This window comes from Chenopodium album, chromosome 10, assembly GCF_948465745.1.
Source record: "Chenopodium album chromosome 10, dcCheAlbu1.1, whole genome shotgun sequence".
Lineage (NCBI taxonomy): Eukaryota > Viridiplantae > Streptophyta > Magnoliopsida > Caryophyllales > Amaranthaceae > Chenopodium > Chenopodium album.
The window spans coordinates 40,536,394-40,548,740 of NC_137843.1; the positions used below are offsets into that span (position 1 = coordinate 40,536,394).

A 12,347-nucleotide genomic window follows, 5' to 3' on the forward strand; every position below is an offset into this window, starting at 1 on the left:
ATATAAGATTGAGTAGTTGTGGGGTGATATGGTACCTCTGCTCCTGGGAGATTGAGTAGTTGTGCAACATTGGGAGTGTCAGTTTAATTATGAATTGTTAATAGACAGTTGATAAATAAATTTCAGTGAATGTATCAAATTTGTGGAAGGATGATTCATGTTATGCTTTGATTAAGATTGATTAGTTGATAATATTGGATATGTTGGTGGGTAGCAATTGATTAAGTATGTGTTTAGGTATTGTTTTAATCATTATAGTTTGGTTTTTGCTGTTGTGTGTGTGGATGTTTCTGTTTTATGATTTTTGAAAAATGGGTGTTGTTTGTTATATTTGTTATTTTTTGTTTTGAATGAAGGTTGTGGTTGGTGAAGAGTCTTATAAGACTCCAAAGAAAGGCTTTAGTAGTGTTGCAATATCAGTTGAGACAGAGGAGTTTGTTGAAGTGGATGTTGGTCTGCCTCCTCCTTCAGTTGGGATGGTTTTCCAGTCATGGGAGGAACTTGATGAATATTTTAGGGAGTATGGGAAGCAAAATGGATTTGGGGTTGTTCGCACTAGTGCTTGTAAAGTAGGGAAAGGCACTAATGCCAAAATGAGAAGGAATTGTTTGTGGACATGTGAGTGCTTTGGGGTGTCTGGTAGGAAGCGGAAGAAGGTGGATGATAGTCTAGTGACTGATGCTCAGGTTGTTGAGGATGAAGCGGTTGGTGTGAAGAGGAGGAGTAAGAAAGTTCAATGTCCTGTGAATGTGTATGCTAATGTTAATGAACGTGGGGAATGGGTTGTTCAGAGGGCAGAACTTAAGCATTGTGGACACACGCCGACTCCAGGGAAGGCTAAGAATATAAGTAGGTTGAGGAAGAAGTTTCTAGTGGAGAATCCACATGTTGTGAGGCAGCTTTTCAATGAGTGGAGGTGCGGGGTTCCCGTGGCTAAAATCTATAACAAAATGGCCAGGGAGCGTAACGGGGTAGAGAACATGCCCTTTTCCCAGAAAGATCTTCATGAGGAAGTGGCTAAGATGAGGAGAAGAATATTTGATGAAGGCGATGCTAAAGCAATGTTTAGCTATTTTCAGACTATGGTTGATGATAACTCTGATTTTTTCTACACTTATCGAGTTGATGAGAGGGTAGGTTGAAGGATGTTCTGTGGGTAGATGCTAGGTGTCGCATGGCATACGAGGAGTTTGGTGATGTAGTTTGTTTTGACTCCACGTACTTGACTAATGAGTACAAGCTACCGTTTTGCAACTTTGTGGGAGTTAACCACCATGGTCAAACAATTCTGTTTGGTTGTGCGCTTGTTAGGAGAGAGACTGTTGAGACCTTTGAGTGGGTTTATAGCAATTGGTTGCGGTGTATGAACAACAAAATCCATGTTGCAATACTAACAGATCAAGACCCTGCGATGAGGAAAGCTCTGAAGACTACAATGAAAGGGACTACCCACAGGTGGTGTATTTGGCATATATTGCAAAAATTCTCTACGAAGTTGGGAAAGCATCCAAATTATCCGGAGTTGAAGGTAGAGTTAGAGAGTGTTGTGTATGATAGTTTGGACTGTGAAGAGTTTGAACGACGGTGGCCAGAGGTGATCAGGAAATACGAATGTGAAACGGACGAGTGGTTGGAAGGTTTGTAGTTTAGAAATATTAGTATTGTTGTTTGGTTGCTTTTATGTTTCTGTTTGTATGGTTTAAATACTTACAGTAATGTATGCATTCTTTATGATTTTAATAAATATTACTTTTGTAAATTTTATTTGGTTTGGAAGGGTATGAAGTTTGTTAAGAAGGTATTAATCTCTGCATTGTTGTTATTAATATTGAAATGATTAATAGTAGTTATGCTTAATGTTGTAAAATAGTAGTTATACTTTATTAATATTAATGAATGCTGAAATTATGCTTAATGTTGTATAATAGTAGTTATGCTTTAATAATATTAATGAATGCTGAAATTATGCTTAATGTTCTAAAATAGTAGTTATGCTTTATTAATAATAATGATTGCTGAAATTATGCTTAATGTTCTAAAATAGTGGTTATGCTTTATGATGGGTTTGCTTTGTTATTGGGCCTTGTGGCCTTGTTCTGTTTGGATCATGAGAGATGGGTTACATGTTTACTTTCTGGTTTACATTATTTGCCACTACTTATGTACTGTTTTGTGAAGGCTTGTATGTTAAACGTGATATGTGGATACCTGCGTTCGTGAAGCATCTATTTTGGGCGGGCATGAAAACAACCCAGAGAATTGAGAGTATACATAGTTTTTTCGATGGGTATTTGAGCCGGCACACATTGCTTTGTGAATTTGTGGAGAGATATTGTGAAGCTCTCGAGGTAAGAGCTGCTAGTGAGAAAAGAGCTAATGATAACAACTCCAGATATGTTAGGCAACCAATGACAGCTTTCCCAGCAGAGTCTATGTTTCGGAAAATATATACCGATGCCAAATTCAAAGAAGTCCAAAGGGAGTGCACTCGGCTGCTATATGTGACGGGTAGGGAGGCAGAAGCATGAGTACATATCATTTTTTAGGAGACTGAGCTAGTAGCGCTAGTAGCTTAATGACTGATGTGTTTTGTTTTTTATTTTTGCAGGGCTTGAGAAGCGGCAGATCTCTGACACAGAGATAGAACATGTGCTTGAGGATATTATTTGGTGGAAGCCCAAGAATTCAAGGAAGGAAGTACCCTCTCAGAGGAAACGGGTGTACAAGGTCACATATAATAGCAGCACAAAAGAAGCAGATTGCGAGTGCAGGTACTTTGATTGCCATGGTATCATATGTCGCCATATGATTATGGCCTATCAGATGAACGACTGTAGAGAAATTCCTGATAAGTACATCTTACGTCGATGGAGGAAAGATGTAATTAGGAAGCACACGAGAGTGAAAGTGAAGTACCATGATCCAAGCAAGACGGAGGCGGTATGCAGATTTGATAAGATGATGGTGAAGTTCTCTCCCATTTGTTCTAAGGCTTCTATTTGCAAGAGTGCCTCCGATGTAGTGTTGAATGGTTTGCAGTTGCTTGATATACAAGTAGAGGAGAAATTGTCCATGTTAACCCGAAACAGATCTGACCTGTTGGGGTGTAATGGGACACCTTCTTCTGTTTGTTTGGAAAAAGAGGCTTCACCACCTGATACTGAGAAGCAAGGCAGTTGTGCTAAGGACCTGTCTGCACAACTTGCTGCCATAAAGGACCCTCCAATTCCGAAGAAACCTCCTCATCGTACGACTGCTTCGAGGTACAAGTCTTGTGTTGAAAAATCCAAAAAACCTGGTAAGAGGAGAAGTGCGAAACAAGGCACTGCTACTGCTTCTGGTTTGCAGAACAACCTTCAACCCTCTTTTTCACAGGTCAATAACCGATACCTGTAGATTTATGGAAGTTTGATTTTTTTTGTTTGGAGTATTTATTTTTTGATTATTTATTTTTTATTTTTTTGATTTGGTTTAAATAGGATCAACAGGCATTTCCAATGATGGGTTACAGTCCTCATTGTGTAGGAGGTATTCAAATGACAGATGGAGATGGATCTTTGGGGTACTTCACGTCGTTGCATGGAGTGCAGCGTCCTTCTGTAGGGGCTGCTACTAATTCTCCAAGTCAGAGGCCTTTTTATCCCCCACATTTTATGGCCTACCAACCGTACTATCAAATGCATCCGTTTGCGATGCAAATGGGGGGTGGCTATATGTCGCCGAATACGGCTGGTTCTCAGTTCCCGTACATGGTGAGGCCTGCAAGTATGAGCGAAACTCCCACCCGTGGTGGGTCTAACAGTACCAAGTAGGTTAACGTCTGCCCACCCTTTTTGTGTAGTAATACTGGGATATGGGCTAAACATAGTTAACATTTGACATCACCTGAAGTAAAAAGCCTGTTATTTTTGTTGGGCTTCAAAGGTTGTAAAAATTGGTCGCCTTCAGGTCCATTTTTTGTAAAGAAAATCTTATAACTTTGGAAAGCATATGATGGTGTATATGATGTTAGGGTGATGGCAATTTTTTGTAAAGGAAACTATATTATTTTGGAAATTCTATCTATCAAGAAAATTGGGAGGCTATATGTCTGTTTATATCACGCAATTGGGCAGGCTATATGTGTGTTTATATCAGGCTGTATGTGTGTGTATGGGTGTTTATATTTTGTTTTTTATCATTGAAGAAACATTGTTGAAGTCCAACTGAACTAGGGAATGGTACCTCTTACATGGTGTTAAGGTCCACTTCACAAGTAGGATGGTTCAAGTTAAATGCTTATCTCAATTACTGAGGCCCAATTACTGAGGGCCCAACTAGGATGCTTCAACTGAAATGGTTATCTGAATTGTTGAAATGGTGAATGGTACAACTGTAACTTATTAGGGTACCAACTGTAACTTTTTAGGGTACCATTAGTGTGTGTAACTTATCTGGAATTGTTGAATTGGTGAATGGTACAACTGTAACTTTTTAGAGTACCATTAGTGTGTGTAACTTATCTGAGGACAAACTTAATAGTGTAAACCCACCCATTGTTAGGGTTCCTTAGCAACTTGTTAGGGTACAACTGTAACCTATTAGGGTACGATTAGTACCCATTGAATCATAGTTGCACAAGGTGTTTAAAAGTTTTTTATTATTTATTTGTAATTTATTCTTTATGCCAATTGAAGTTTAAAGTGATGAATAGATCATAAATTAACAATACATTATTATTGATATAATAAAATTTACATACATTATTCAAAAAAGTCTTCTTCAAAAGTAAAAGAGTTTGTAACCCTATAATAATAGTATTGTCTTCCTTAATAACAGTATTGTCTTCCTTAACCCTATAATTGGAAGTCATACAATTAGGCCCTAAAATCCAATGTCCCATTTGTTAATAAACTTTTGCATATAAGAAAGTTTGGTTAACAGGTTGAATAAATAGTAAAAATAGTATTGTCTTCCTTAATAACAGTATTGTCTTCCTTAACCCTATAATCGGAAGTCATGGGAAAGTTCACGTGGAAAGGTGTTACTTGTGGAGTTATATCAATGGCATACACCGATAAAAACACGTTCAACTGCAAGAAGATGGGGAACAAAGGTATTACTTCTAGTGAAGTTATGGTTTTAAGATCAAATGTACACAAACATATAATGAGTGCAACAGATGGCATCTGTAGTAGTAGTTATTAGATACTCAGCGATTTTTAACTCCAGAGGCACTTATGTAATTGTTGATTGATAAATTTTGATACGTAAAGGTGTCATACAGTTATACAGTGGTACTAATTCACGTTTGTTTTCCTTGCAGCTAATTCGCGTCACGAAAGGAGACGTAAGAAGTTGTTAAGAAGGGTGTCCAAGATCAAGAAAACGGGTGTACACAATCCAAAGGCTATGATTAGGGACATGTACATGCCGAAGCACAGCCACCGTATGATGCTTTGTCATCAACTAGCCACGATCGCAAGGGGTGGCTTAGAAGACCCGATCAACGGGATTGATTTCCACCCAAATTACCCATTTTTAACTCTGTTCAGTGTTGGAAGGGCACGTTACTTTCGTAAGGAGGCGTTTTGTTTCATGTGGTACTTGGTTGATATTGCAAACATAGCCATATGTTACAACTTGAGGACCTTAAGGAGATCTCTAGGTGAGTGTTATGGCTTCCCACAATACCACACCTACCTCAAACGTTTCTTTGAGTTTTTTGCAGACCTTGAAGAATGGTGGTTGGATGTCGATGAGGAAATTGGGAAGGGGAATGAGTGGGGAATTGTAGTTGTTGGCAGGAAGTTCACTACTCTGGTGAAAAAGGACTCAATGTAACTTACAAATGGCTTCACTTCGCACAAGAGGATCCAACCGAGGCTATTACTAACACCCCCCAGCACCGCATGGCTTTCCGACGCAAAATGTTGTGTGAAAATGGCTATGATGAGATGGCTAACTGGTCTCTTGTCACTGTCGAACCGTTCACCTACAATGACTACCCCCCGGATTATGTGATTCGCCTTCAACACGCAATGCATTTGTATGAGACGAACAAGGGAAGTGACTTCGCTCAGGGTCTTAACTGGACATTGGAGTCCAGTTTCGAGTTTTGATGACTCGGCTTTAAGATTAAAATTGCTATATGTAATACAAATGTATTAAAATTGCTAATATATTAAATGTTAAGTACTTGTAATGTTAAAAAAAAATTATTTAAGATATGTATTAGTAAAAAATTTAATGATATGATATGTAGTAGTTAACTACTTTGTTCTGTGTCTCTTTTTCATTTTCAGAATGGTAAGATAAAAAAAATTTAAATAAAAATTTAATATTATTTAAGAAATAACAAAAATAAACTTCCTTTTATTGTTATATGTATTAGTAAGGTTATACCAGCCTCCTCCTTATGAGGAAGTACGCATATGTCTAGATTGTCCTTTTTTGCATTATAAATTAAATAATTATGCATTCTAATTATAAATAATTATGCAGTTTCCTTCACCACAAAGTCATCAAAGTCCTTTTAACAAACAATATGTCTACCTAAAACATAGTTAGTCATCAAAGTTTCCACAAAAGACAAGTTTCCACAAAAGACTACATGTCTACCTAAAACTTAGTTTCTCATCAAATTTTCCAGAACAAATATTTCACAAAGTTCACAAAAATAACAGAAACAACACAAAAACACAACTTAAGCCGAGTTTTGGGTTTGCGACGATGTCCTTTTCGGCCACACTCTTTCCTTGGGGAGAATTTCATCAAATTTGACTATCAACTCATTGCAAGGATTATTTGCACCCTCCAAAAACAACTTCTTCCTCAAGTTCTTCTCCTACACCAATAGTATACAAAATAATCAGCAATACAGAAAGGACAATATCATGGACAGAATTACAGCATAATAATGCACATACCATTGGGTAACTAGACAGATAAGAATTACTGGCACAGTGCTTAATGCAACAAAGCATTAGCACACCACAGGAGAAGCTACACCATGAGTAAGGGCATTAGTTTAACTACTAAATATCATGTATTTCGGATTATAAATCATAAGTGTGCAACACCACCATCTAACCCATTCACAAATTTAACACAAACACCGTTAAGAATGCCATAGTCATGGTACTTACGTATCGGTTTGCTTCACCATGCCAACCACATGCCTAGGCCACTGCTGACAAGTACCCAACTCCCACAGAGGATCTTTCAGCTGGAACAGAACATCAATTGCCTTGACCTACGAATGGCAAAATTCAGTGATACAATGAGTCAGGATTGAGCAATAGTACATGCTCAAATCACATTTGAAATATGGTTAAATACAATCAAGTTACTAACCAGTTCCGTAACAAGCTCAGCATGGCTTTCATAAGGATCCGAATACAATGAGTCAATCATCCAAAACTGCTTCTTAACCAAATCCATGAAAAGACACCACCAATGTTCATCCGATTTAGCCGCACACCCGTCAAGCACAGGGAAGAAAACCTTTGCACATATTACCACATCATAACAGAACATTACCACATCATAAAAATAACTTCTAAGGCCCGATCAATCCCAAAAGACTATTTCTAAAATTAATTAATTAGAATCACATTCAAAAAACAAACTTACCAATCGAATGTCATCATACGGGATACTTAACAAGGGCTTCCCATACTTCCTAGCAAGATTCGCATAATCCTTCTCCTTTTCCTTAATCCTCATCTACAAAAAATAATAATTTCACAAAAATACTTTATCTTGACTGAGTTTTCAGAAATAAAGTGTTTACCAAATCTAAATCATACCGCAAAGGATGGATCAATCAGAATCCTCTTCCTCCTATTCAGATACTCCGCAGTCCCCCAATACTTTGTATACAAAATGGATGTCATACGCACATACGGATGGCCAACGCGAGCTCGCGAACCAAGAACCCCGTAACAGTCCCTCTGAGTCGCATTCATTCCATCACACTGAATGATGGAGGGGCCCTCCCTGCCATACACACTTTGCATTAGAACAACACAACATACATATCAATTTCATGCACATATTAACACAAACATATCGATAAACTTACTGCTTTTCATCCCTAAGATCCTTCCACCCTTTCACAAACATGTCCAGACGCTTATCAAAAATTGTTTCCCTATTCATCATACCCACAACAACTTCCCCATTATTGCTGGAATTGCACGACTCTTTCTCCTCCTCAACTGGGGGAGTCCTCTCTTTTGGAGCTTTATTCGCTTTTACCCCCTTGTTACTGCTGCCAGTTAGATGGGGCTGGCTCCCTTTAGCACTGGTAAGGGTGTGCATATCATCATTGTTCTTGGTTTGACCACCCTTGGACCCACCACCTAATGCACTCCCCACTATCCCCTCAACTAGACTAACAAGTCTAGGAGTTAAAAGAGCAAAAACCTACACAAAACAAGGGTAAGTCATATACTGATACACATAGTAAATTTCACCCTTTTACCAACACAGAATAACAACAACATACTCTACATTCCTACTCACTGATAAATTTCCACCCTTTTACCAACAAAATAAGGGCCAAAGCTTATTATTACTGGACATGTTTAGACATTTAAACTAAAAAGAGGCGATCATGACGTAACAGAGTCTCAATAGTGTTGATATCTGTGTTAAGCTTATTATTACTGGACATGTTTAGACATTTAAACCTACTGGACATGTTTAAGCTTATTATTGGTCTTAATATCTGTGTTATAAACTAAAAAGAGGCGATCATGAACTCATACATCCAGGTCTCATTAGTATTAGTTACCTGATCAGCCATAGAAGTAACAGAGTCAAAAATTGAATTTTTATCAACAACAGTAGTTTGAATCTCCAATTTTCCATCATCACGTGCCACGAGAGGATGTCCTCCCCATATGCAATGTCCAGAACCTGTTACAAACGAACAACAACACAAATCAATACTCATATTGCAAATTAAAAAAAAAACAGAACACCACAGTTTTTTTTCAAATTTAATTCACAACTCATCGGCAAATATCCGAACTCCTCATCAGACTTCCTATCTTCATCTACAACTGCTCTCACATGTTCCGAATCCCACACCTTCACCCTAGGGTATATACCCCACCTATTTGGAACCCGATGGAGGTGATCCAAATAAAAAATCTGCATTTACCATAAAATGAACTTAGTTCAAAATATTATCATATAATGCAATACATTGTAATTGCAACACATCAACCTTACCATAAGAAACACAAAGCTCCCTCCACACCCGCAACGAAATCCATCTTTCTGGAACTTCATCTGAAATCTATCCGCACAGTCACGCAACCATTCAATGGTGAACTTGCACCAATCATACTCCCCAGCTACACATGCAACTGCCAATGTTGGCACTAAAGATGCAGCCAAGTTCGAACTGTTCGTGGTCGTGCACACTATCATCCCAAGGGCAACAATTAGGAATGCAGTCATGAAGTCCTCTTCATCCACTTCACTCTGCAACTCCACAACAGAACCGTCTTCGTGCTCAGGGCACATGGCTTCAGCTGCAAGATTCAGAGATACCGTTTCTCCCTTCAACCCAACACCGTATTGCTGAAACACGCGCATAATCTTCTGGGTATCCTCTTCATCATCACCAAGCACTACTGGAACTTTCTTGCCTCCCATAGGAATACCAAGGATGGACCTCACTTGTTTTGCACCCAGAGGAAGAATTGAACCATCTCCAAAGATCATGGTCCCATCAGCAAACACCCTGGTCATCAACCAGTAACAAAACTGCCTCGGGATATTTTTCATATCCAGATGCAGCAAGCCCCCAAATCCCATCCTCTCCACCAACTCCCGTCTCTTCGTATCAAACTTCTTCACCAGGAAACAGAACTTTTCCACTCTACAAACAATATTGGGCTGCTGCATTACACCACACAAATATTTCCATCAGAATTAATACATTACAAACAACCCCTTCACAAAACACATAGTATAGACATGGCTATACCTTCCCAATGTTCTCATAATGTGTCCGTAGGACTGAACCATCAGCAAGTACCCTATGTCCTTCAGTTTTAATACCCTACAAATACACAATAATACCAACATAATAACAATAAACTTGTCACATTTCAAAAAAATGCAAACAAAACATGTAATCTAAACCTCCAGTCAAAACTACTTCAACACATAAAAGTACTTCAACACATTAAAATTAAACTCTTCATCAACCTCCATTTATCCAAATACAAAGAAAACCAAAGAATACAATCAAGTGCCACTTCATTTAAATCAACTTAAAAGGCACCTTTATTGTTTATTCATTATACACTTTTCATAATTAGCCAGAAAACCAAAGAATACACTTTCATTTGCAATAGAAAGCTCACACAAAAGTTCTTCACAAAAACAATTTCAAACATATCTAATTAGCCAGAAGCTGATACGAGAACAATACCTTCTTATTCACCTTGCCTTTTCTCTTCTTAGCCTTTCTCTTCATGTACTCCTTAATCATCACCTTCATAAGTCCAGAACTTGAATCTGAATCACCATCACCGCTCGAATTCTCAGATTCCTCATGACCATCATCTTCTTCTTGATACTCTTCTGCCTTGCGTTTACCGGTAGCCATTGGTTTCGATTTACCCACACACTTCACATTCGATGACGAAGCCACAGGTTTGCGTACCACCTCCCTTTTTAATGGACCCTGAAAACCAACACTGACCTAAGTTAGTATCACACTCCCAACATTATTCACTCACTCCCTAATCCATATAACACCAGCAATCAAATACTCACCCCCCACTTTGTCCGATTCATCGACCGAACAACTGATTTCTTCTTCATCACTGCCCAAGTTCAAAGCAGATTTTCTTTTACATATCAATTCATTTACTTCCAAATTAACTATAACTATAACTAACACAAGTTCAAGTTCAAAGCAAATTCACTTTTACATATCAATTCATCACTGCCCACAAGTTCAAGGCAGATTAGCTCTAACATATCAAACCATTACTGCCACATAACAAACACTTACACCCATCATCACCAGAAAATTATGAGATACTAACAACAACCATATTTGATTCAATAACCTTGAATCTTTCATACATACATAACAAAATTATGAGATACTAACAACAACAACAACCAGAATCTTTTCAACTATCCATAACCATACAGTAACAACACAAAAGCTAAGATTACGGACATAATCATAGACAACAAACCCCAATCTCTCCTTTTGCCGTCTTTTAAGGGACACAATAGTAGAATCAAACAACAAATATAGTCTATCAAATTACAATTCATAATTATAACTTCAAAACCAACCAAGTTCAATTAAAGATGCAATTTTGTATACACAAATACAATTGAAATAAAACAGGGATATACTTGCACCCGGGAAAATCAAAAAATATGAATGAAACACGATACAAAATTTGACTTTAGTGCGTCCCTCTAACAATTAAGAAAGCCCTACTCATAATATGAAACATTTTCAACACTTCCAATTAAGAAAGCCCTACTCATAATATGAAACATTTTCAACACTTCCAATTAAGAAAGCCCTACTCATAATATGAAACATAACCCTAATTATACCTTCAACAATCACAATTCCATAAATTTAATCCTCGATTGATAAAAAATTCACGAAATCCGACCACTACACGCGACCCAATTTACCCACACATGAACAATTACCCACACAATTACCACCCTAAACACCAAAACTACCCAAACATTAACTTCTACACCGCGGGAAAAACCCTAACTTCAACTTTTCAAAGTTCAAAAGATTATTATCATATAGACGCGTACCTGGATGGATGTGACGGACAATTCGACGACGAATTTGGAACGACACGCTCACACCTCTCACGGATCGTCGACAAGTGCTCTTGGAGGCGAAAGAAACCACTGAGCTTCGAGGAGAAATAATGAAATGAGGTGAGAGAAAAAACTGAGTGTGAGAAACAAAGAGGAGAGAGAAGGAAATACGAAAGGACAGACCTTCTACAAGAGAAAGGGACAGGTCCTCTTTCCTCGTTACGGGGTGACTTTACCTCGAAACGGCAACACGAGGTGGCAAATTTCAAATTACAGCTGAAAAGACGAGTATGCCCCTGCGAGACAAGTCCATATATCTCACAACCCTCCGTTTAGAAAACCACCAACGTTTCCGCCTTATGTGGAATCTTCACCATCTACATGGCAAATTTGCCTAATCAACTACAAGGATTTTACCGCTTTACCCCCACTTAACTAATGGAAATGTCCATCCCACCCCTTTTGATTTGCATTTTTCGTTTATTAAATATATCAACATGAATTTTGCGCCTTTTTATTCCAAAACT

General features: G+C 38.1%; 2 protein-coding genes across 2 annotated transcripts; one reads left to right on the plus strand and one right to left on the minus strand.

The window, feature by feature from the left end:
• Positions 1–1,174: 1,174 nt before the first annotated feature.
• LOC145565200 (protein FAR1-RELATED SEQUENCE 5-like) lies at positions 1,175–3,812 on the plus strand. Its single transcript, XM_081625275.1, has 4 exons — positions 1,175–1,637; positions 2,179–2,508; positions 2,609–3,375; positions 3,480–3,812. The coding sequence occupies exons 1-4, from the start codon at positions 1,175–1,177 to the stop codon at positions 3,810–3,812; spliced, it is 1,893 nt and encodes a 630-aa protein (XP_081481401.1).
• A 2,671-nt stretch (positions 3,813–6,483) lies between these two features.
• Positions 6,484–12,012, minus strand: LOC145562435 (uncharacterized). The gene is made up of 14 exons (XM_081622711.1): positions 11,812–12,012; positions 10,783–10,832; positions 10,436–10,690; positions 9,986–10,060; positions 9,223–9,897; positions 8,997–9,141; positions 8,780–8,904; positions 8,066–8,409; positions 7,791–7,980; positions 7,615–7,707; positions 7,336–7,485; positions 7,128–7,234; positions 6,909–6,984; positions 6,484–6,826 (listed from the first exon to the last, which is right to left on the minus strand). The coding sequence occupies exons 2-14, from the start codon at positions 10,828–10,830 to the stop codon at positions 6,686–6,688; spliced, it is 2,424 nt and encodes an 807-aa protein (XP_081478837.1). The 5' UTR covers positions 10,831–10,832; positions 11,812–12,012; the 3' UTR covers positions 6,484–6,685.
• Positions 12,013–12,347: the final 335 nt, after the last annotated feature.

Bases quoted from the DNA above. Each gene is read 5' to 3' on its own strand.
- LOC145565200 (XM_081625275.1), top strand. From the start codon at position 1,175: ATGGCATACGAGGAGTTTGGTGATGTAGTTTGTTTTGACTCCACGTAC. The intron at 1,638-2,178 runs GTTTGTAGTTTA...TGTTTTGTGAAG, and splicing joins AACGGACGAGTGGTTGGAAG to GCTTGTATGTTAAACGTGAT. The intron at 2,509-2,608 runs GTAGGGAGGCAG...TTATTTTTGCAG, and splicing joins TCGGCTGCTATATGTGACGG to GGCTTGAGAAGCGGCAGATC.
- LOC145562435 (XM_081622711.1), bottom strand. From the start codon at position 10,830: ATGAAGAAGAAATCAGTTGTTCGGTCGATGAATCGGACAAAGTGGGGG. The intron at 10,061-10,435 runs GTATTGTTCTCG...GTGTATTTGTAG, and splicing joins AAGGCAAGGTGAATAAGAAG to GGTATTAAAACTGAAGGACA. The intron at 6,827-6,908 runs GTATGTGCATTA...CTATTGGTGTAG, and splicing joins ATCTGTCTAGTTACCCAATG to GAGAAGAACTTGAGGAAGAA.